The sequence below is a fragment of the Sciurus vulgaris genome (genome assembly GCF_902686455.1).
Source record: "Sciurus vulgaris genome assembly, chromosome: 12".
Taxonomy (NCBI): Eukaryota; Metazoa; Chordata; class Mammalia; order Rodentia; family Sciuridae; genus Sciurus; species Sciurus vulgaris.
The window spans coordinates 92,558,262-92,580,005 of record NC_136473.1 but is presented as its reverse complement, the minus strand read 5'-3'; the positions used below and the strand labels follow the sequence as shown (position 1 = coordinate 92,580,005).

Genomic DNA, 21,744 nt, shown 5'->3' with positions numbered 1-21,744 from the left:
TGTTTTTCCCCATCCTTTCACCTTTAGTCTATGGGTATCTTTTTCAATGAGGTGAGTCTCTTGTAGGCAACATAATGTTGGATCTTTCTTTTTAGTCCAATCTGCCGGTCTATGTCTTTTGATTGATGAATTCAGGCCATTAACATTCAGGGTTATTATTGAGATATGATTTGGTTTCCCGGTCATTTGGTTCATTTTTTAAATTTTATTTATTTATTTGTTTGAAACAACTTGTTCCCTCCTTTATTTGACACTTCCTTTAGGATAATTCCTCCCTTTGCTGATTTGCTTCTTTGTTTTTCATCTCTTCCTCATGGAATATTTTGCTGAGAATGTTCTGTAATGCTGGCTTTCTTTTTGTAAATTCTTTTAGCTTTTGTTTATCATGGAAGGATTTTATTTCATCGTCAAATTTGAAGGTAAGTTTTGCTGGGTATAAGATTCTTGGTTGGCATCCATTTTCTTTCAGGGCTTGAAAAATGTTGTTCCAGGCCCTTCTAGCTTTTAGGGTCTGGATTGAAAAATCTGTTGATATCCGTATTGGTTTTGCCCTGAATGTAATTTGGTTCTCTTCTCTCACAGCCTTTAAAATTCTGTCTTTATTTTGTATGTTAGGTATTTTCATTATAATGTGCCTTGGTGTGGATCTGTTGTAATTTTGTGTATTTGGAGTCCTATAAGCCTCTTGAACTTGATTTTCCATTTCATTCTTCAGATTTGGGAAATTTTCTGATATTATTTCATTGAATAAATTGTTCATTCCTTTGGTTTCTTTCTCTAGGCCTTCCTCAATCCCAATAATACTTAAATTTGGCCTTTTCATGATATCCCATAGTTCTTGTAGGTTCTGTTCATGATTTCTTACCATGTTCTCTGTTTGTTCAACTTTGTTTTCAAGGTTAAATATTTTGTCTTCAATGACTGAGGTTCTGTCTTCCAGGTGTTCTATCTTACTGGATATGCTTTCTATGGAGTTCTTAATTTGGTTTATTGTTTCCTTCATGTCAAGGATTTCTGTTTGGATTTTTTTCAATATCTCTAACTCTTCATTGAAATGATCTTTTGCTTCCTGTATTTGCTCTTTTAACTGTTGATTAGTGCTGTCATTCAATGCCTGCATTTGCTCTTTCATCTCATCATTTGCTTCTCTGATCATTTTAATTATGTACATTCTGAACTCCTTTTCTGTCATTTCTTCTGCCATACTGTCATTCGGTTTTATTGATGTAACATCTAGATTTGTTTGCAGCATTTTCTTTCCTTGTTTTCTCATATTGCTCAGGTATCAGTGGACCGCTGAGATATTGCAGATTTTCTCTATTGACTTACAATGTCCCTGAAGATTTCTATATATATCCCCTCTTAGCCTTCAGTAGGCTGAAGTCTTGGAGGAAGTTGATAATGCCATGCTCCACAAGGAAGCTGCCTCTCTAGGAGTGGTGGCCTTCAGGTGGGGTATATTCCCTGCTAGTGGGCAGAGGTGCCTCCACTTGTTGACCAATGGTCATCCAAAGGGGAACTAGGCTGCGGGCTGAGGCAAGGCCTGTTTGGGCCTGTGTCTCTGGTTTTATTGTCCTTGTGGGGAAACCTCACCTAGCAGGGAAGACTCACCCGGTGGGGAGGTCTCGCTGGTCAGTTCCCTCCTAGAGGTTCCCCTCAATTTACAGCTACCACCTGGGCTGGGCTGCCTTCCTCTGCAATTTTCCCAGGGGCCCGGCCCTACCTCCTGGGCCTGGGAGCCTCACCCTTTGCAGATGAATCTCCTTAGGCTGCCCCTCCTCAGAGAATCTGCCCGCAGTCCTGGAACCTTCGCTCCGCCCTAAGCGTGTCTCTGTGCGGTTCTTACACCAAGAAGCCTCCTAGATCCTGGGACCCTGCTCTGCACCTAATCGCCTGGCTATGCAGCCCCTCCTCTGAGCAGCCACCTGGGGCCCCGTACAATCGCTCTGAGTTCCAGAGACCGGCCACACGCCTCTTCCTCCAGACAGCCGCCCAGTATTCCAGTGCGGTCACTAGGAGTCCAAGAAACTCACTGCGTGCCTCCTCCTCCCACCAACCACCCGTAGCCCTGGGCAATCAATCACTCTGAGTTGAAGTGACCCTCCCCGTTCCTCCTCCACCTCCAGGTAACCCCCCCGGGTGTTCAGGAGCGGTCGCTCTGAGTGGCTCTGAAACCACGTGACCCGCTGCACGCGTCCTCTGGGCAATCTTATTTAGTTTTAAATATCAATATAGTAGTCCTTTTTCTCCTTCATTGCCATTTATTTAATGATTTCCTAGGATAGCAAACTTTGGAAAGTATTTCTTTTCCTTTCTTGACAGTTTTTTCTTAACCCATTAATTTCCAAGTTTTCATTTCTGTGACTATTCCAATGAAATCAACACAGGTATCATGAAAACAAGTTGAATACAGTAATCTACAGCTTATATATGTTTTACATTATATATATATTTGTATATGAATATGTTATTATGGTTTAGTCATTAGGTGCCCCCCAAAGCTCACGTGGAAGGCAGTGTAAGAAAGTTTAGAGGTGGAACGACTGGGTTATGAGAGCCTGAACTTAATCAGTGCATTAGCACCACCCCCATGGGATTAACTGGGTTGTAACTGCAGGCAGTTAGGCTGTGGCTGGAGGAGTTTGGAGTACATATTTTGTGAACTGAATTTAGTCTCTCTCTGCTTCCTGGTGTCCTGTCCCGAGGAGTATTCCTGCCACATCCTTCCACCATGATGTTCTATTTCACTTCTGGCTCAGAGTAATGGAGTTGGCTGCCTATGGACTGAGACCTGAAACAGTAAGCCCAATAAACTTTTTCTTCCTCTAATTGTTCTTGTCAGGTCTTTTGGTTGCATCAGCAAAAAAGTTGACCAAAACATATGGATACAAAAATACTTTAAAATGCTCTAATCCCTCACCTATTAATTTTTTCAAAAGAATTGACCTCTGAAATCATAATTATTTCAAAGTTATCATAATTAGTATGCTTGTTGCTCAATTTAAGTTTTTACTGGGCATTCCATGCCCAAGATGATAAGAGAAAATGAGTTAAGATAAAATATGTATTCCACTAAAATAAGCAATTCTTTATATTTTCAAGTGATTATTGATATTTATTTAAGAAATAAATTTATATATATTTGCTGATTTGCTTACTCAATTATGTTATAGTTAAACTAAAGTAAATCTGTACTTCTTAAGAAGAGAATAAGTGAAAATGAGAATGACAGTTGTTAATTGATTTTGAAAAAGGTGGTATATGTCAGAGAATTAAAACACTCCATGAAAACATTATATAGAACACAATTTGAATAGAGAAAAGTAAGAATTGACTATTTCTAAAATTAAGTGAGGATATTTGAAATTCTTATGGGGATGTAACAATATTGAAAATTCCAATTGATATTCTATCCATTTTGTCTTATTGTCTAACTTCTGAGTTTCATTATTTCTTTAAATGAGATTCACAGAGGAAAACTATTTTCTAAAACTGTCAAGCTTTAGTGGAATATTTTCAAGGTACAATGACTTACACATGTGGTGATTGAGATAGTAGTCATTATTTTAAATACTCATAATAGTAATTTAATATTATTCTGGATATCAATCATGCATGTTTACATTCCAACAATGTGCAAAATATTTTTATATTTAAATAAATTTGAATATGTAAAAAAATGCTTGTTTAACGATATTGTAACCAAAAAAATACATCCTCATAATAAACTCATTCAGAAAAAAAATTTCATAAGATTTCTCAGAGAAAAATAAAGTTAACTATGCTCAATGTTTAATTTGGATCTTAAAATTTGTACATTCAAAAACAGTTGTGAAATTGATTCCCTCTAGGTTAGGACAAAAATTATTAAAGTTGTTTTAAACTAACAAATCTTAAAATGTATCTATTTGGTACTAGGAATAATTTTGACCCGATTTTTTAAAAAAATTTCTATTAGAAAAAGAGTACTTTGTCTAATACTCTTACATGGAAGGTATTTTACCCAAATGATCCTCATAGTCACTATTTTTCTGACTCTGAAGAAGCAGACTCTATGTAGGAATGGGGCTGGGTGAGCAGAACTTCCCTTTGCTATTCTTGCCCTAGAGAGGCTGTCCTGGTAAGGAGAGATCCTGCACTTTCGCTTTCTCCCCACTACCTTAGACCTGAGGGAAACAAGAATCCCAGAGGCACCCAGTTTTCCAGTGCAAGTGTGACTGGGTGGGTAAGTCTGTGTAATTACAGAGGTAAGGGTCAGACACACTGAAAATGACTATCAGTAGTTTGTTATATTTTCATAAAAACTTTAATGACTATTTAGTTCTCCATCCTTTGCAGTCCTCTGTCTTTAAGTTGATCCAGAACTTGGATCCAGTGCTTTAAGTGAACACTTTGCCACTCTCTAATTAAAGTTCAACAATTGTATAGGCATCTTTTTTTTTTTTTTTTTCTATTTATGCTTTGGCTTTTGTATTGCTATCTTCAGCACACAGATACACTTTTATTTCAATATTTGTTGCATATTGTATTATAATGAAATATATTACAAAAACAGTCATGAAATATATTCCATAGCTAGAAATCAATATATCCCAGGAGTGCAATCGTTTTCAAGATTGATTCTTTAAATTGTGGAGCTTATTTTAGACATTTAAACAGTGATGGAGTTTGGATATCATTATCCAAATAGCAGCAAGAAGAATTACTACATTGATAAATAGTCTGGAAGCTATAAAATGCAATAAATGGGGAAAATGATTTATATTGAAGAAGGTTTTTTATTATATATATTTTCCCTATAGGAAGATAATTCAATCACTGGCTTTATCTATCATAAAATATCCTATTAAAGGTTTCAAAAGTGCTATCCAGAGTTTTATGTCTATGTCAATAATATGATGCACTAAATAACTCTTTGGAAAAAAAGCCATTTTTCATTTATTTCCTTTTCATTTCTCTTACTGATAGCATTTTACACTCAACTTATTTTGAAAAAAATATTTAAATGTAGGTGAAGATTTAAGTACTTAGAAAGCACATAGTTATAAACTGACAAGTCAAGATTTTTTCCTTAAAAGGTTTGGTTGTTTATATGACACAGTTTTATATGCTAGCATTATTAAATCTTATTACTACTGTTTATAATATATGCTAGTATTTTTATTCCTTGGTCTTAGTCATTTAGGAGGGCAGACAGAGAGAGGATGAGTGGGAGAGAGTGAAAGAAAAAATTAGTTCAGATTAAATACCACAAAACTTATTTTTCATAAAAAAGCAAAGTAATACAAATTTATATTCAACCAGATAAAACATAGGAAGCTGAATGATAGATTTACAACAAACTAGGTTTGGTACAATTACAATAGAAATAATTTCAAAAATTATCTGAAAACATTCATGGTATAATTGTAGGTAATTTATACCCTTAAGCCATTTAATGATTTCATTCACTTAAACTAAATTATTGTCATGCCCCAACACAGACTCATGAAGAAAAATATAAGTAACATTTAGAGAAGAAAAATAATTTCAATAGAAAAGACTGTGAACACTAAATCCAAAAAAATACAAAAAACTGGAAGTGATTGAGGATGGTTTCATTTGAAACCAATCCCCTTAAATAAATGCTTGAAAAAGACTTTTAAATAATTGAAGCAAAACAATTTTGAGTATATGTTGCCATCATTGATTATTGCAGTTTTTAAGTATATTTTGAAGTCAGATAGTATAATACTGCTTTGTTCTTTTTGCTCAAGAGGAGTTTGCTTACTTGAGGTTTTTGTGATTCATATAAATTTTACGATTGTTTTCCTCTAGTTCAGTGAAAATTGCCACTCAGAGTATGACAGGGATTGCACTGAATCTATAGATCACTTTGGGTAGTATAGTCATTTTATCAATACTGATTCTTCCAACCCATGAACATAAGATGTCTTTCCATTTCTTGTGTGTCATTTTCAGTTTTTTCCATGAATATTTTATAGTTTTCATTACAGAGATTTTTCACCTCTTTGGATATACATATTATTGTTTGTTTGATTTTTTTTAACTAAAGCTACTGAAGTGGGATTGATTTCTTGACTTCTTATTCAGAGAAATTGCTGCTAGTAATATAGCTAAATTACATTATGTTTCTGTGTTGAATTTGTATCCTGAAACTTTACTTTTTTTTTTTTTTATTTACTTCTTTGGACTATTAATGACATCTGAGATTTTCTATATTTAAGATGATGTCATCTGCAAGCTGCTTGCCTCATTAGAATAATCAAAGTGAAAAAGTGACTTAATCCCACAAGGTTTTAAAACATGATTTATTTTAAAATTTTCAAAATAAAAACTAACATTAAAGCCAAAATATGATATCCACAATACCAAAATAATAGAATGAATAAAAATATTAAACAACATTTTGATATGCAGGAACAGAAATGTGCATGAGAGTTATGTGTACCTTTTGCTCTTTTCCCTCCTATTTTTCTTTTCTCTTCCTTCCAGAATTTTATATTCTAAAATTCTTCTAGGTACTTTTTCATACAATAGTAATGTAGTAATAGTAATAGTAATGAAGACTAATACTGTATCAAAATGACTCAAGTTTTTATAGAGTTCCACAATTATTGATAGAATTTATACTTTTTTGGCTACATTACTTTCATAACAAAAATGTAAATGCATCACATTTCAAGTATGCCAAACACTGTGTTCAAGACATTTCCATACATTTACACTAATTTTTTTCTTATTTTTGTCACCTAGATGCTATTCTCTGCCTTTCTAAAACTCAGAGAAGCTAATAGTTTCTTAAGACTGAGGTTGTGGCTCAGTGGCAAAGCGCTTGCCTAGCACATGTAAGACACTGTGTTTGATTCTCAGCACTGCATATAAATAAATTAAATAAAGGCTTATTGCTAACTAAAAACAGTTTAAAAGAGACTGTCAGTTGGTTAAAATTGGGTTGGGGGGAGATCAGGATTCAATATCAGGTTTGATCTCCTTGTGTCATTATTTTATTATCATTCATTAATGAAAGAATGGAATGGACACTTAACAAAGGACACAGCAACCATTTCTTTCTGCCCACAACCTAGACCTTCCCCTTTAAATCCTCAAGGTTATGTCATAGTCAATGTGAGGAGTGTCTACTCCTCCTCTAACCTGTCCTTGCTCTCTTCATCTGCCCTTGTCTGTGTTCTCATTCTCTCCAATTTGGAATCTTTTATTTGTGAAACTGACCCATTTTGACTTGCTGGATTTGCTCCCTTACTTCAGTATTCTTCCTGAATTAGATCTTAATTACCCTTTCTAAATATTTGAAACTTTGGCTTTTATCTAGGAAACTGGGCAACCTTGATCCCTTAGAAAAGTATAGTTTCCACTTATTTACTAACTGAACAAATAGTTAGAAAAACTTACTGTATACCAAGAAATATTACAGACTTCAGGTGAAGGGATGACAAGTACAGACAAGATCCCCGTTCCTCCAGAATATGCAAGAAAGTGATTAGAAAGTAGAAACCAGTACACAATTAAGTAAAATGCTTTTACATAATAATAAATACTATGAAGAAAGACAATCATGAAAGAGGAGAGAATAATGGAATTCTCTGAGAAAGTAAGATTTGTGAAGCCCATTGTGGTCAAAAAAGAGAGCATGGAGAAGGGACAGGTGAGCAGTCTGAGATGAAACCTTGCTCTGGAACAACAAAGTAGGGACCCCAAGTAAATCAGAGTGAGGTGTTTGGGTTTCATGTAGGGTGGGCAGTTCCTGGTTTTAATTAAAGCAAGGAAGATGAGCAGACTCAGGTTTTTAAAAGATCTGTGTGAAAGACAAACCATAGGAATATTGTAAGAGAAAAAATAATAATGACTTGGTCTGTTGAGGCCAGGAAAGAGTGTGTCACAGGTGACAGGCTGCTGGCTTCCCACAGATTTGAAAGGCAGGGAAGAGAAAGAAAAGACTCATCCTCAAAGGCTGAGAAACGAAGAGAAAGAGTCTTTCACAACATTGAAACATTGTATGAATGAGCTCACCATCTTCTATTAAAATTATCAGGAAACTGAAAAGGAAGCAGGACTTTTGTTTCCAGAACTTTCTTATCCAGTTATTCAATGCTCTTCATTATAGGAATTATAGAAATTATTAGTTTTAGGAATGATGTAATACGTGGACAGATATTATTTCAAGTCATGTACAAAATTGCACATATAGAAATATGGGGTATTTTTAAATCTTAGGACAATGTCATAATTCACTTATTATACATTACCTCCCATATATCATTTAAGTGTACCTAAAATGCTGAACCATATATCACTGTGATAAACCTATACTTAACAATATTAAATAATGCTTTTCTTAATTTTTACAAATTTATAAATTAAGAATAAGTGGCATTATTAATCTCTGTTTTCACATAATGCATCATACTTTGCATTTATTTCTCTTTTTCTGTATCCTATGTCAAGCACAACAAGAAATATGACAGTAGTAGAAAGAATCTAACTGTAGATCTTCACTATTTACCTCCAGGAAACATTTCCTTCTCTCTAGAAGCAATGACTCCTACCACTGCCTGCATGTTACTCCATTCTTTAAACAAAATTTGTCATATCATTTGTATCATGGAATATAGTCACTATGCCTACTTTTAATGTACATTAGGTTTTAAATAGCTTTTAGGCATAGAGTAAGTTATATTCATCTATATCATGAATATGAATACTTTAAATGGCATTTACAACACTCAATGTGGGGGATAAATGAATGGATAAATTCTACAATTATTCAAACTGTGGCTTTCTGGGTTAATCCACAATTTTAAGTGATTATACAGTTTTATGAACAAACATACACAGGCACAAATATTTTCAAAGAGTCGTACCTCCCAGAGTAGCAGATAGCAAGAAATGAGTTCCATATTTCTTGATAAGGTTTTCTGTGATTTGCTGAAGGGTAGGTCGCCGGCCCAAAAGTCTTATGTTGCGGAAGAATTCAGGGGCAAGAGGCAGAGGGGAGCCAAGGAAATTTCTTCTTTCAACTGCAAGGTTATTTACTTTCCAGCGGCCAAACTCCCTGAAAAGCAAATTTATTTTTATTCATAAATTCATAATCTATCTGAATGCTTTCATTTGAAAAGTTCACTTGGTAGTTTAGCTAAGGTCACTCCATTACAATGGCTTTAGCTTGTAATGATATGTCACAGCCTCTGAGTGGGAGAAGCAATACTTATAATTTATTTCACTGAAGTGAATGCTCAAACCCAAGTATGTGTAGGAAAAATAAACCACTTAAAGTGAACAGCTTCCACTGACACATTCTTCCCAAGGAGAAATGTATCTATAAAAATGATTTTATTATGCATAGAACAAAAATATTGATTTACTACCCCCCAAGAAAATGAAAAAAGGAAAAATTAAGGTAATCATGTTCTATGGGAAACAAACAAAAAGAACAAACTTATTCTCATCATTATGAAGTCATAGTCATGAAGTGGACAGACAGATTATGCTAAACAAAGTGCTGCACACTTCTATTTTTACACAGAAAAATACTTTGAAGTCTTCTAGTTATTTATTCATTCACGTTTTAGGATAATTATTGAACTCTTGAGATCGGAGACTTCCTTTTTTAAATTAAATTCATTTTTATCTGTCCATTAAAACAAAGATTTTGCACATTTATGGGGAACTATGGGAAATGTAGATTTGTGTACATTGTGTGATATTTAAATCAGATTAAACAATTCATGACTATTTTTTGATATGAATGTACCCCACCTAACTTGATTTGGTGCATTTTCATCTTAAGATTTACTTGCCTTAAGTATGAAGGGCCTGTGACTGTGGACAGCCTTTCAGGAAGCTTTCTGCAGCTATCAGGTGCTTTTTATTACCTTAATCTGTTAAACTCAGCTACGTTTATAGTTTCAATTCAACTTCAATCATTTCACATAGATAAAACACTTTTCCACCCCATATGATCAATTTATTTTCTCTGTCATGTAGCTACCAAAAGGAAAGAGCAAACTCTGGAGACATTGCCAACTTAAAAGCCCTTAATAAAATAACAAAGTTGTAAATAAATAAATAAACCCAGTATTATTAATAATTACAGGAAAGTATTAATTTCCAGAGCTTTATTGGACATTTTCCCAGTTTCCCCCCATATTTTCCTATAAGGAATCAAGAAAAACATTACCCTTTCTACAGTGCATAGTCAATATGTTCAGTTTGTATAGAGAAAATAAATGTTGAATTGTGATTTAAGAGGTTTCTCTTTTCCATTTAATGTATTTCTTATGTATTATAGTGATATAAGATCGCTGCTAATATCTTTTTAAAAATTTTTTTTGGTGGAAACTCTGATGAAAGGTATTACAATAATCCTAAGAAGTGGTGATAAGAACACATTTAAAAAAAAAAAAAACTCTGGAGTACCACACTACAAATAGTAGATATTAGATATAAATATAAATACTCTTCTTCTGGGCACAAGAGTAGTTTGTATTACTAGCACACTTGAAAGTCACTGTGGCCATTTGGTTTACTTTAACCAATGACATTTGAGCATGTAAGATTAATCTCGCCCATCAGGTGGGGACCATGATCAGTAAGTATAGTGAGAATCCCTATCCCCTAAATATATCCTTGCAGTTTACCAGGATTCACAAGGGCATGAACAAAATTATATAAAGTCACCAAGATCATGTGGTTATTGTTTGCTTGGCTCATGTCTTTTCTAGCAATATAATATAGTACCTCATGACCGATATATTCTGACTTTGGGGAAACTTAAGAAAGCAATAAGAAGTAATGTTTCCTACATAAAATTGGAACTTTATTGGTACAGACTTTTTTCCCTGTCATGAAGATGAGATTCACCTCAGTTGCAACTAGACCTTGCATTCATTAAATTTTGGAAAAACAAAGCAGTAGAGTGCTGAATTGAAAACATGCTGTTGGGTATGATTATCATAATGAGAACATTTTACCTAAAGGCTTCTCAGGATTCTATCCAGATGCTTTGTTTATATTAAATAAGAGCATTGTTGTATCTACCTAAATTCTACTTTCTACTTGGAGCCTTCTGGAACATAAATATCTTCCCATCATAACCTTTGGAAGTCTTTAAATGAAATAGTCACAGTCATTAGAGTCTAATGTAACTCAGCTCCTCTAGGGGCACCATTATTTTGTAGAGCACACAAATGGGCTCTTGCCAGTTCAGGCAGCACATTACTTTAAAAAATTTTTTTTTGGCTCTAAGGAGCTTCTATTAGTTTATTAGGACTGTATGTTTGCCTGCTAAAAATTCTGACTTGCAAGCATCTATTATGTGTATCCACATAATGTTTACTTTTCTACAATGTTTATTATGATTTTATTTCTACCCATCTCATAAAAAAAAGTTGGAAAACAAGAATGACATCATCAAATTTCATTTAAATAATGCTCACATAATTGCCATATTGCCATGACCTTTTATATCAGCATTTAAATTCTATGTGAATACACAAATACACTGAGTGTATTTAAAATAAATTAAATTTCATGGTTTTTTTAAAAAATGCACATGTATGAATTCAGTTTTCCCAAAATAAATAGTCACTGTTGGCACAGGAAATTTTACTCAATATAATAGAAAAAACAGCCCAAAAATATTAACAAAATCAGACAATTCAGTTACTGAAAAGATTTATCCCTAACTGCTAAATTACTCTAAATGAAGTTGTGTGTCCAAACTCCTAAAGGCTATTGTTGTATTAGTTTTCATGTTAGTACATTTGTTGACTTATAAATTTAATTCTGTCATTATTCATTAAAATTTGCAGACATATCAATACTAAAACCGGATATATTACCCAAACACTAATTTGCAAATAAATCCAACATGACTATCATAAATTGACTTTCTAATTTTTAGTAGTAATAACCTTCTAATTACCTCTGTTAAATCATACTGATCTTAAGAAATTCTGCTAATAATCCATACTAGTTCCACATAATTTGATTGTGTTTAACTGTTATATATAAAATTGACTTTTTTAACATTCTAGTCATATAGCTTCCACATTTCACAAATGACACTATTTTACATTTGGCTGGTAAAAGTGAAATGTCCCTAATGGCCGGGATGATCACAGCACCAAAGTGGTATTTTTAAAGTAGCTAAATGCTGAGTAGTTGGCAGGGTAAAATATCCACTTTCCTTCACCTTCCTGCACCTGGATGCACCCAACTTCTTCATTCTCTTTTTAAATTTAACAGTTGTGAGTTTTATAAAAGCGAGGGAAGCATTTTAGATGAGGCTGGGCATTTATCAGAATGAATCTATGAAAATTAAACACCATAAATAAAACATAATCTCAAATATGTCTTGTGTACAATGTTGACATGTGTGAGTTTTGAGTTTCAAGAAGTAGCAATTAATGACTATTTTGAATGAGCTGCCAAGCTCATAGTAGGGTAGAGAAGACAATTATCATAATAACAAAATATTTTCCAGTCCCAGCCAAACAACAAGGATTCACTGTTGCTTTGACCTATTGACTACATCATTGACTCAAATAAGATGGGGGTGGTGTTACAAGTTTTAAAAGGACGGCTTAATTTGTGGGGCTATAAAATGACTGAACAGTATTTTATTTTATGTTACATAATTAATGATTTTGTATAGTTTAATAGATAAAATTTTTATTCCAACTTTAAGGGAAACAACACGGAATTCAATTATCTTAGTCTTTGGCCATTAATTCCAAAGGTAATTCATTTAAGTGTAACATACCAGTACCCCATACTCTATCTGTATATTGATTTGTACCACATATGTATCTGCACTGCTGCACATGATAATATTTCATAATATAGATATTTATTACTCATGTGTAAACAGAAGTTAACAAATTTTTTTGGAAAAGGTAAACATACATGCTACCAATTAATGATTTCCAAGTTGAAGAAAGAGGGAAATAGGTAATAATATTGCCTGGATTTTTTTCTTTCTAAATTGTGAAAGTATAGATTAACATCTGTTTCAAGTATTATATTAACTTATCACAATTATTCCTTCATCAAATTCATAAACTTATACAGGTTTTGGTAATTATTGATCAGTATAGACAAGCCCATAGGCATAGACATGAAATAAAATTTCTTTGAATTTTCTGAAAAAGTTAATAAATCTGAACTTTTTTACATTTATAGTTACAGAAGCAATTATTATGCTGTTCATAAAAGGAAAATGTTTTCATTTCATTCATGAAGTGAAATATTTTATACAGACAATATGATTTTTTCAAAAGTGAATGGATTTAGGATTCAGGCAAATTTTCATATCTTATTCTCAATTAAATTCACAACTTCAATCTCTACGTTTTTGTATGTTCTTAAATTTACTGATATAAAGAAACCTCATTTATAATCATAAATCTGATACTATGAACTCTAGTTTCTGGAATAAAATTTGTAAAAATTAACTAAAATGGTACAGGAAGTATTGTTTACCCTTGAATAAATTATGATAGCTATACTTTTATAAAGTAATAAAGTTTAGTTCTAGAATGTCAATTTTTAATACATATACAAATATTTTGATGAAGTAATTAAGAAAAAATTTTAAAAATTATAAGTAAAAGGGCAAAGAATCTGCAAATCACTTTTGTCTCAGCATAAACTAATAAGTTATAGGTTCATTTAAAGAAAGACAAATGCCAAAGAATAGATAAAAACGTGTTTTGGGTAATTTCTTCAAACACTTAAAAATGTTTTCACTGAGTTTTTGTTTTGGGGGAGGGGGGTTGGATACTGGGGATTGAACTAAGGGGTACTTGAGACCACTGAGCCACAATCCAAGCCCTATTTTGTATTTTATTTAGAGAAAGGGTCACATTGAGTTGCTTAGCACACCTCACTTTTACTGAGGCTGGCTTTGAACTCACCATCCTCCTGCCTTGGCCTCCTGAGCCATCACTGAGAATTTTTGATTGTATAGTCTCTACCTATAGTATGCATTAAAAATTTTACAAACTATGGATTATGTCAAGGTAGCTAGCCAAACAAACATCTGAGCTTGAAATCAATTATAAGGTTCATTTCAAGTAACATGAAGTAAAAAAGCAAAATCAAAGATATTTTTAGAGTAATTATATTTTTAGAGACAATTAATATAACTTGTTAATCTTTTTAAGAAAATAGTTAGTCCTGAAGAGCAACTCAATTAAGCAGAACACATTTTCTAAAATAAGTTTTAAAATGTCTTAAGAAAAAACTTCTTTAAAGTGTTATACCATTTTCCCCACATCATTGAGATAAGTGAAAACATGTGGTAGTTGGTCATAGGTTTTTAAGATGAGTAATTTATTTTAACTTTCTCTTAACTCTGTGTCTTTCCTATACACTGTGATAGGGAGATTGGATATGATACATTTGGACAAAAATAAATAGTAAGAAAAAATGTGTTGCCTTAATTTTACAAGGTATAAATTATCCATTCCCCAAATTATAACCTTTCAGCTTGAATAAGGCTTGAGTTGTTAGAATACCATTTTACACACAGTTTATATATAAACTAGTAATGTCACCTACTCTGAATATTTCTGTCACCTATGATTAATAATCAAATTTATTACTTAACAGGCACTTAATTTTCCCATCTTGTACATTTGGGATTTATACAAAATAAATTTCTTAAATATTACCTAATTTATACAGACTTCAAATACCCTATAATATATGGCAGCTACTGTCTTTTTCTGTTCCACAACCCTGTCTGTAACTAATTCAGGTCCTCCTCTATATTTTCCTGTTATAATGTTCTTTTCCCACAGGATACATATTGTTTTTATTTATGTGATTATTTGAATGTTATCTGTTTCTTCCATTATACAATAAGCTCCACATACACATGGGTTATTTATTTTGATGACGATTGCATTCTTAAGATTCAGATACAGACAGTATCCATTCACTGCATAAGTGCTGAATCAAAAACCAGTAAATGTTTTCATTTACTCATTCATTGAGCTGAAATAAAATAAACCCCTAAGTAGGGAGAAAGGTTACTGACTTTTTCGCATATATCTGCCTCAAGTTCACATAAAACCAAGCCCAGCAGAAGAATGTGTTTCTTAATTACCCTCTTTGAGCATTCATGTGACTGGGGGAAACATTTGAACTTTGAGAAAAATGTTACCTTTGCCCGATAATGCAATAAAATGTCTAGTGGTGGTGCTCTGAGCTTCTGGGAGTTAATGCACTTTGAGGAAAACAATCCTGCTATTTCAGTTTCAAGAGGATCTTTAAAGTCATATATATGACAACCATATGGAAAGAGAAGGACAAAAATTTACACTGATTTTGTTCTCATTTCAGAAAAAAATATATTCATTTCTCCCACTAGGAAAAATATCATAGTCTTCTCCTAAAGACTTTAAAAGATATTTTTCCCACTGCTGTCAATAAATTCAAGGTTTAATAGGCAACAAGCAAAGTTTTCATATTAATAGTAAATGAAAATTTAGCAAATAAAATGTTATCCCAACATGGAATTTGAAATAATAATTTATTAGGCTTGTTGGTAAAGTAATTAACCTATGAGGTATTGCATTGTGAGGTGTGTGCCCTTTTTCTTCAATCTCCTTCTAATAAATGAGATAGCTTTGGTATAAATAATTACTCAGTACTATATTCTTAGCAACAGTTTAATTCTGAAGGGCTTGATATCAACACTAGTGCCCTTACCTTCTTTATAGATTAGTAGTAACAGATTGAAAAGTGTACTTTAATAATAGGACCTGAAATTGATGAGTGTGTGTGTGTGTGTGTGTGTGTATGTGTGTGTGAGAGAGAGAGAGAGAAAGAGAGAGAGAGAGAAAAGAGAGAAGCAGAGGGGAATTGTGGGAATACAAGAAAATAGACAAAAATGGACAGAGAAGAAATAGTAAGTTTTTTTTTCTTCAAATGCAGAGAAGTGTGAGAAATACTAATACAAATTGATTGATCAGAAGTAAAAAGCAAACATAGATTAGTACTTTATTATACTGATGGTCACCAAGGAAAGAGAAAACGCAGATCTATACTTGGTGGAAGGAATCAAAGAACTTTTTGAGACTAATTGCCTTTCATGGAAAAGGAATTATAGGAATGAATGGTTAAACAAGTTCAGATCAGTTACTTTAAAGGTGATATTGTACAGTCCAAACTCCAGGCTCACGGGACAGAGAATAAAAGCCTCAGAGAGAAAGAAATACATGGTGCTGAGGAAGAAAACAGATTCTTAGATGGGCTCATCCAACAGTGTTGAGGGGATTCAAGGATGAATTTGGGAATCTGATGCATGCAGAAATCTGTTATATCAACCACAAAGATAGAGGTTTAAAATAAGAATCTAATGCATGAGAAAGCCTCCAAAGAGGGATATATAAGTAAATAAATATATTCACAGACAAACTTGGATTCTAAAATAAAGGTTAACATCATTAGACACAAAAAAAGTATCCTGCCATGATTAAAAACAGCATGATTTCTGCAAGGGGAATATCATTTCTGTTAATTTTATTGAAACTGCTTATAATTAAAAATAGTCATATATAAAAACTCATGAAAATAATCTGAATCAAAAAAAAAAAAAACACATGCTATTTCCTATTAAAAGTTTGCTTTAAAAGTCAGGTTGCTAGAATATTTAAAGTACAAAACATTTATATTTGAGAAAATCTATCCAAATAATGGAAATATCTAGAAAGAAAGATTCATCACACCAAAATAGCCAATCATATTAGCTACCCAAATAATATGCAAAGCAAATAAACAAATTATAACCAGTTAGAAAAGTTAACATAACTAGAGGCAGAGTAGTTAAGTAGTATTCAGAGAACAACATTTAGTAAAAGAAAAAAATACAGAAGCAGACAGAATACTGGGTTAAAAGAGAAGAAAGGGTATAACAACACATACGTGTGATGATAGTGACAGATGGGATACTAGTAAATTGAATTAATAAAAACAACATTGGAGGTTTGTATTATTACTTCATTATTGAAAATGGAAACAAAGTGGAATTGCAAACCTAACATACTAATGAACCCGAAGCATTAATCAGGGACAGTCACTCCATATAACAAGGGGAAATAGAAAATTTAAAGGTAAAATAGATGAGTAAAGAAATACCTAAAGGAAACTTCTCTAGATGGAGTGCAGATTAAGTGCAGTTGGAATCCACTTGAATTTAAAGGATACTACAGTAGACCAAAAAAAGATAGGAAATGAAGATTTACATCATTTTGAAAGGAGAAAACAAAAATAATTTCTAAAATGCTAACTTACTATTAGAGTATTGAAAGAAACAAATAAAAAGCTAATAATTTTAAACTCCAATGTTTGCCAAATCACCACAATCAGTTTGAGTTTTCTTTAGAATACAGAAGAAATTTAAAAGATATGAGTGGGCTGGGGATACAGCTCAGTTGGTAGAGTGCTTTGCCTTGCAAGTACAAGGCCCTGGGTTCAATCCCCAGCACTGCAAAAGAAAGGGAAAAAAAGTTATGAATGCAGTTCAAAAATACCTAATAGTCTGAAACTCCATTTATATGGCACAATGAAAACCTGAGGGAGATATTATTAATGAGTGTCTACAACATTTCTAAGAAATATGTGATTCATGCTAATGATTAAAATGAATAGCTATAATAACAATATATCAATATGTAGTTATTATCATGTAAACAATTTATATTCATAGGTACTTTGTTAGGCCCTACAGTTATGTCCAAAACATGCATAAAGTAACTGACATTTGTAAAATGTTTTTCTTAACCTCGATCGTATCTTTCACAGGACTTGAACTAAGTGCCTTATGGCATAACTGTCAAATAATTATGTCTAATGCTATATTTACCTATGCAAAAGTTGAGGCAGGAAGATTTGTGGAAAGCACTTACATCATAAACATGGTAGTATATATTTTCAATTGATTTATCATTAATCCCTAGTTACACTGGCTCTCATTCTTCTGCAGAAGAAATTCAGGGACTAAACCCACATTATACTGGTTGGTGAATTTGAGGCAGTTCCAGAGGTGATGTTCTCAAACTTCTTTCCTGAGTCCATAAATGTTGCTTAGATCTCTTTGATTGCCTTTTCTCTTATAGATCAATACTTCTCTGGGGAAGTTGATACCTGGCAGATGGTGGTTTTTTATCTTAGAACTAATTAATTCATTAATAAGATATTTATTATGGACTTATATATTAGAACTGTTGTTACATACCATCATCTCAAAATGCAAGAGCAAACCTAGCCAGAGAGAGAAATTTCTTCAGCAGAGTGCCATAAAGCTTGTTTGATATAGATGTCCTTAGGTAAACTTTTGTTCAAAGGGAAAAATGTAAATTTTGTGCTTTTATATTATACAGTAATTATAAGTATTTATTATGAAACAGGCTTTCAATGAGTACTCCTTGAATTAATATTTGAGCAAATTTCTTAAATTTCATTCAAGTTGACTGCTACAATGGTTTTATTGAACTTTTTTTTCATTTTGAGATTCTGGTAGGTTCATATGTAATTTTTAAAATACAGAGAAAATCCATGTATACTTTCACCAGTTTTATCCATTGAATTGCTTTAGCATTGAAACAAGAATTAAGAATAGGCAATCATTGTAGATAGGTAATTGGGTCTGATCTTGAAAATGGAGGCCTGTTCGGGCCCTGGAAGTTGGAGGCCGACCCTGTGAGATGGGAATGTTGTTGCCTCCAGAGTCCTTTGATGACCAAGATTACCTGCCTATACTGCCCCTCCCAGAAGGTTGTTAATGAAGCACACTAGGAGCAGACAGGGAACTCGACCTGCCTGGGTCACTCAATTTGGCCCTTCCCACTGCCTATCTGCTTCTCACCTTTTGGCCATCTCCTTGGCCTAGTCACATACACAGGATGGAGAAAGGAAGGCTCAAGATAAGAAGGGAAGGGGCAGGAGAACAAAGAAAATCTAAAATGTAAAAAAGGACAGGATGCCCCCACTTCTTGGGATACCCAGGCACCAGCTATGGCCCACTTCTCCCTCTCAGGAAGAAGTCTGTGTTACTATTTTTTAAATAAAACTTGCTTTCTCCACTTGCCTTGGCAGCTTCTCTAACGTTCAAACTTCAACCTTTGAGGAAGCAGAGCTCATCACTGATAACTGGTGGAATCAGCATCATATGAAACCAGTAAATAATCACAGCCAGATAACTGACATGGACACAAAGTACAGAATATTTCTGTCACCACAAAAGTTCTTCATGTTGTTTTTTATGATTACACTTCCCTCTTGCCCCCTTCTTAAGTCCTGGCAACTAATAATCTTTTTTTCATTCCTATGATTTTGTTATATTAATAGTATTTCTGTTTTAGTTAGTTTTTTTGCTGCTGTGACTAAAGGACATGACCAGATCAACTTCAGAGAAGGAGAAGTTTATTTGAGGGCTCACGGTTTCAGAGGTCTCAATCCATAGACAACCAGCTTTATTCCTAGGTCTCCAGGTGAGGCAGAACATGGGGGAAGAGTGTGGCAGAGGGAAGCAGCCCACAGGTGATCAGGAAGCAGAGAGAGAGACCCCACTCTCCAGACACAAAATATATACCCCATAGCCACATCTCCAATGGACACTTCCTCCGGTCACACCCTCCTGCCTTCAATTTGCCCCTCAATTAATCCCATCTGGGATTAATTCACTGATTGGGTTAAGGTTATAACACAACCATTTCTCCTCCAAACCTCTTTGCATTGTCTCACATGGGTTTTTAGGAGACACCACATTTAAACCATAATAGTTACACAAATGAAATGATGCAGTATTATTAACAATCAGCATTGACTTTTCAACCAAGTTGTAATTTATGCCAACAATTTGTTCATATTTATTGCTGAGTAGTCTTCCAAGCTATGAATGTACCCCCGATTATTTCACCTGGTGAATGATATTAGTGTTGTTTCCAGTTTTCAAATATTTCAAATAAAGCTGCTGTGAAAATACAGGTACAGATTTTGTGGGATCTCAATTTTTCATTTCTGTGCTAATAATATACAGGTGTGCAGTTGTTGAGTTTTATGGAGGCTGTATGTTTATTTTATGTTTTTAAAAACTGTTTTCAGAATGACTATACTGTTGTGCATTCACAGAAACAATGTCTGCATGATCCTATTTCTCCAATCCTCGTCCTTATTAGCATTTTGTGATGTACTTACATTACTTTTACTTCTGGCATTCTGAAAGTGCCATCTTGTGATTGATTTAATTTAAATGTAAGTGTTCAATGACACTGAATAAATTTTTATGTTCTTACTCTTTGTGTGTATTTGCTGAAATATCTGGTCAAATTTTTGGTTATTTTTAATATTTGGGGTTTTTAAACTTACTAAGTATCTATACTTAAATACACACATACACACCAATAAATAGTAATCTTCCTGAATATATAGGCTGCAAATATATTCTCTCAATCTACAATTTGATTGCATTTCTTTAACAAGACTTTTCAAAATTGAGTAGAACAATACCTCCTATTTTATTCTTTTTCAAAATTGTCAAGGTCTTCCAGTGTCTTTGACTTTTCATATAGCTTTAGAGTAATATTTTTATATTTCAAAAAAAACAATAATGAGATTCTGAAAAAAGTATGCTGGACATATATATATATATCAATTTTAGGAAAAACCAATATGTTTACTAAAGTAGATTTTAAAATCCATGATTTTTCTTCCATTGCACTTATCAGTACTTCGTAGCTTTTAGCACACAAAACCCATATGTGTATGTTTTTAGATTTACACTTAAGTATTTAATTTTTTTTGAAAAGTGTGGTATTGTGTTTTTAACATCAGCATCCACATGTTCAAAGTTAGCATGTAGAAGTGCAATGCTTCTCATATGTTTATCTTAATTCTGTGACATTTGTTGAACTCTCTTTATTTTTTTAGAATTTTGTTGATTCCTTCAGATTTGGAGGTCCACAACCTTCAGACATGTAGACAGTCCGGTCTTCTGCGAATAGGGAGAATTGTTTATCTTCTTTTATTGTCTGTAGCATTTAGTTTTCTTATCTTATATCTTATTGCCTATACAGAAGGTCTAGTAATGTACTGCATAGCAATGCTCAGTGTGTGTCCTTATTTTCTTCTTTTTCTTTTTGGTTACTGGGGATTGAACTCAGGTCACCTGACCACTGAGCCACATCCCCAGCCCTATTTTGTATTTTATTTAGAGACAGGGTCTCAGAGTTGCTTAACACCTAGTTTTTGCTGAGGCTGGGCTTTGAACTGAGATCCTCCTGCCTCAGCCTCCCAAGTCATGTGCCACAGCACCCAGTCTTCTTTTTTTAGACATATCTGTACTGCCTCTGGTCTACAACAGAATCCTAGAACTTGCTCATCTTATAAGAAAAAGTGTTACACTTTGATCAAATTTACCACTTTCTCCCTCTCCCTGACCTCTGAAAATCAGTGATTTGACCTTAAGATTCCAGTTATTTGACTTTTATTGATTTCACAATTGTGAGATCACAAAGCATTAGTCTTCTGTTGTCTGTCTTACTAAACACCATATTCTCCTGGCTCATTCACATTGCTACAGATGGCAGGATTCCCTTCTTTTTCATGACCAAATATCATTTCATCATGCATATGTATCACATTTTATTTATCCATTCATTTCCAAGGGACATTTAGAGGATTCCATATTTTGGCTATCATGAATAGTGCTACATT

The 21,744-nt window shown here is 33.4% G+C and overlaps 1 protein-coding gene across 3 annotated transcripts in view; it reads right to left on the bottom strand.

The window, feature by feature from the left end:
- BRINP3 (BMP/retinoic acid inducible neural specific 3) overlaps positions 1 to 21,744 on the bottom strand; it is a 392,892-nt gene that overhangs the window by 182,541 nt on the left and 188,607 nt on the right. For all 3 annotated transcript variants that reach the window (XM_079107246.1, XM_079107247.1, XM_079107245.1), the window contains one exon: positions 8,883 to 9,073. In XM_079107246.1, coding sequence (XP_078963372.1) covers positions 8,883 to 9,073 — 191 coding nt within the window. The remainder of the gene's footprint in view (positions 1 to 8,882; positions 9,074 to 21,744) is intronic.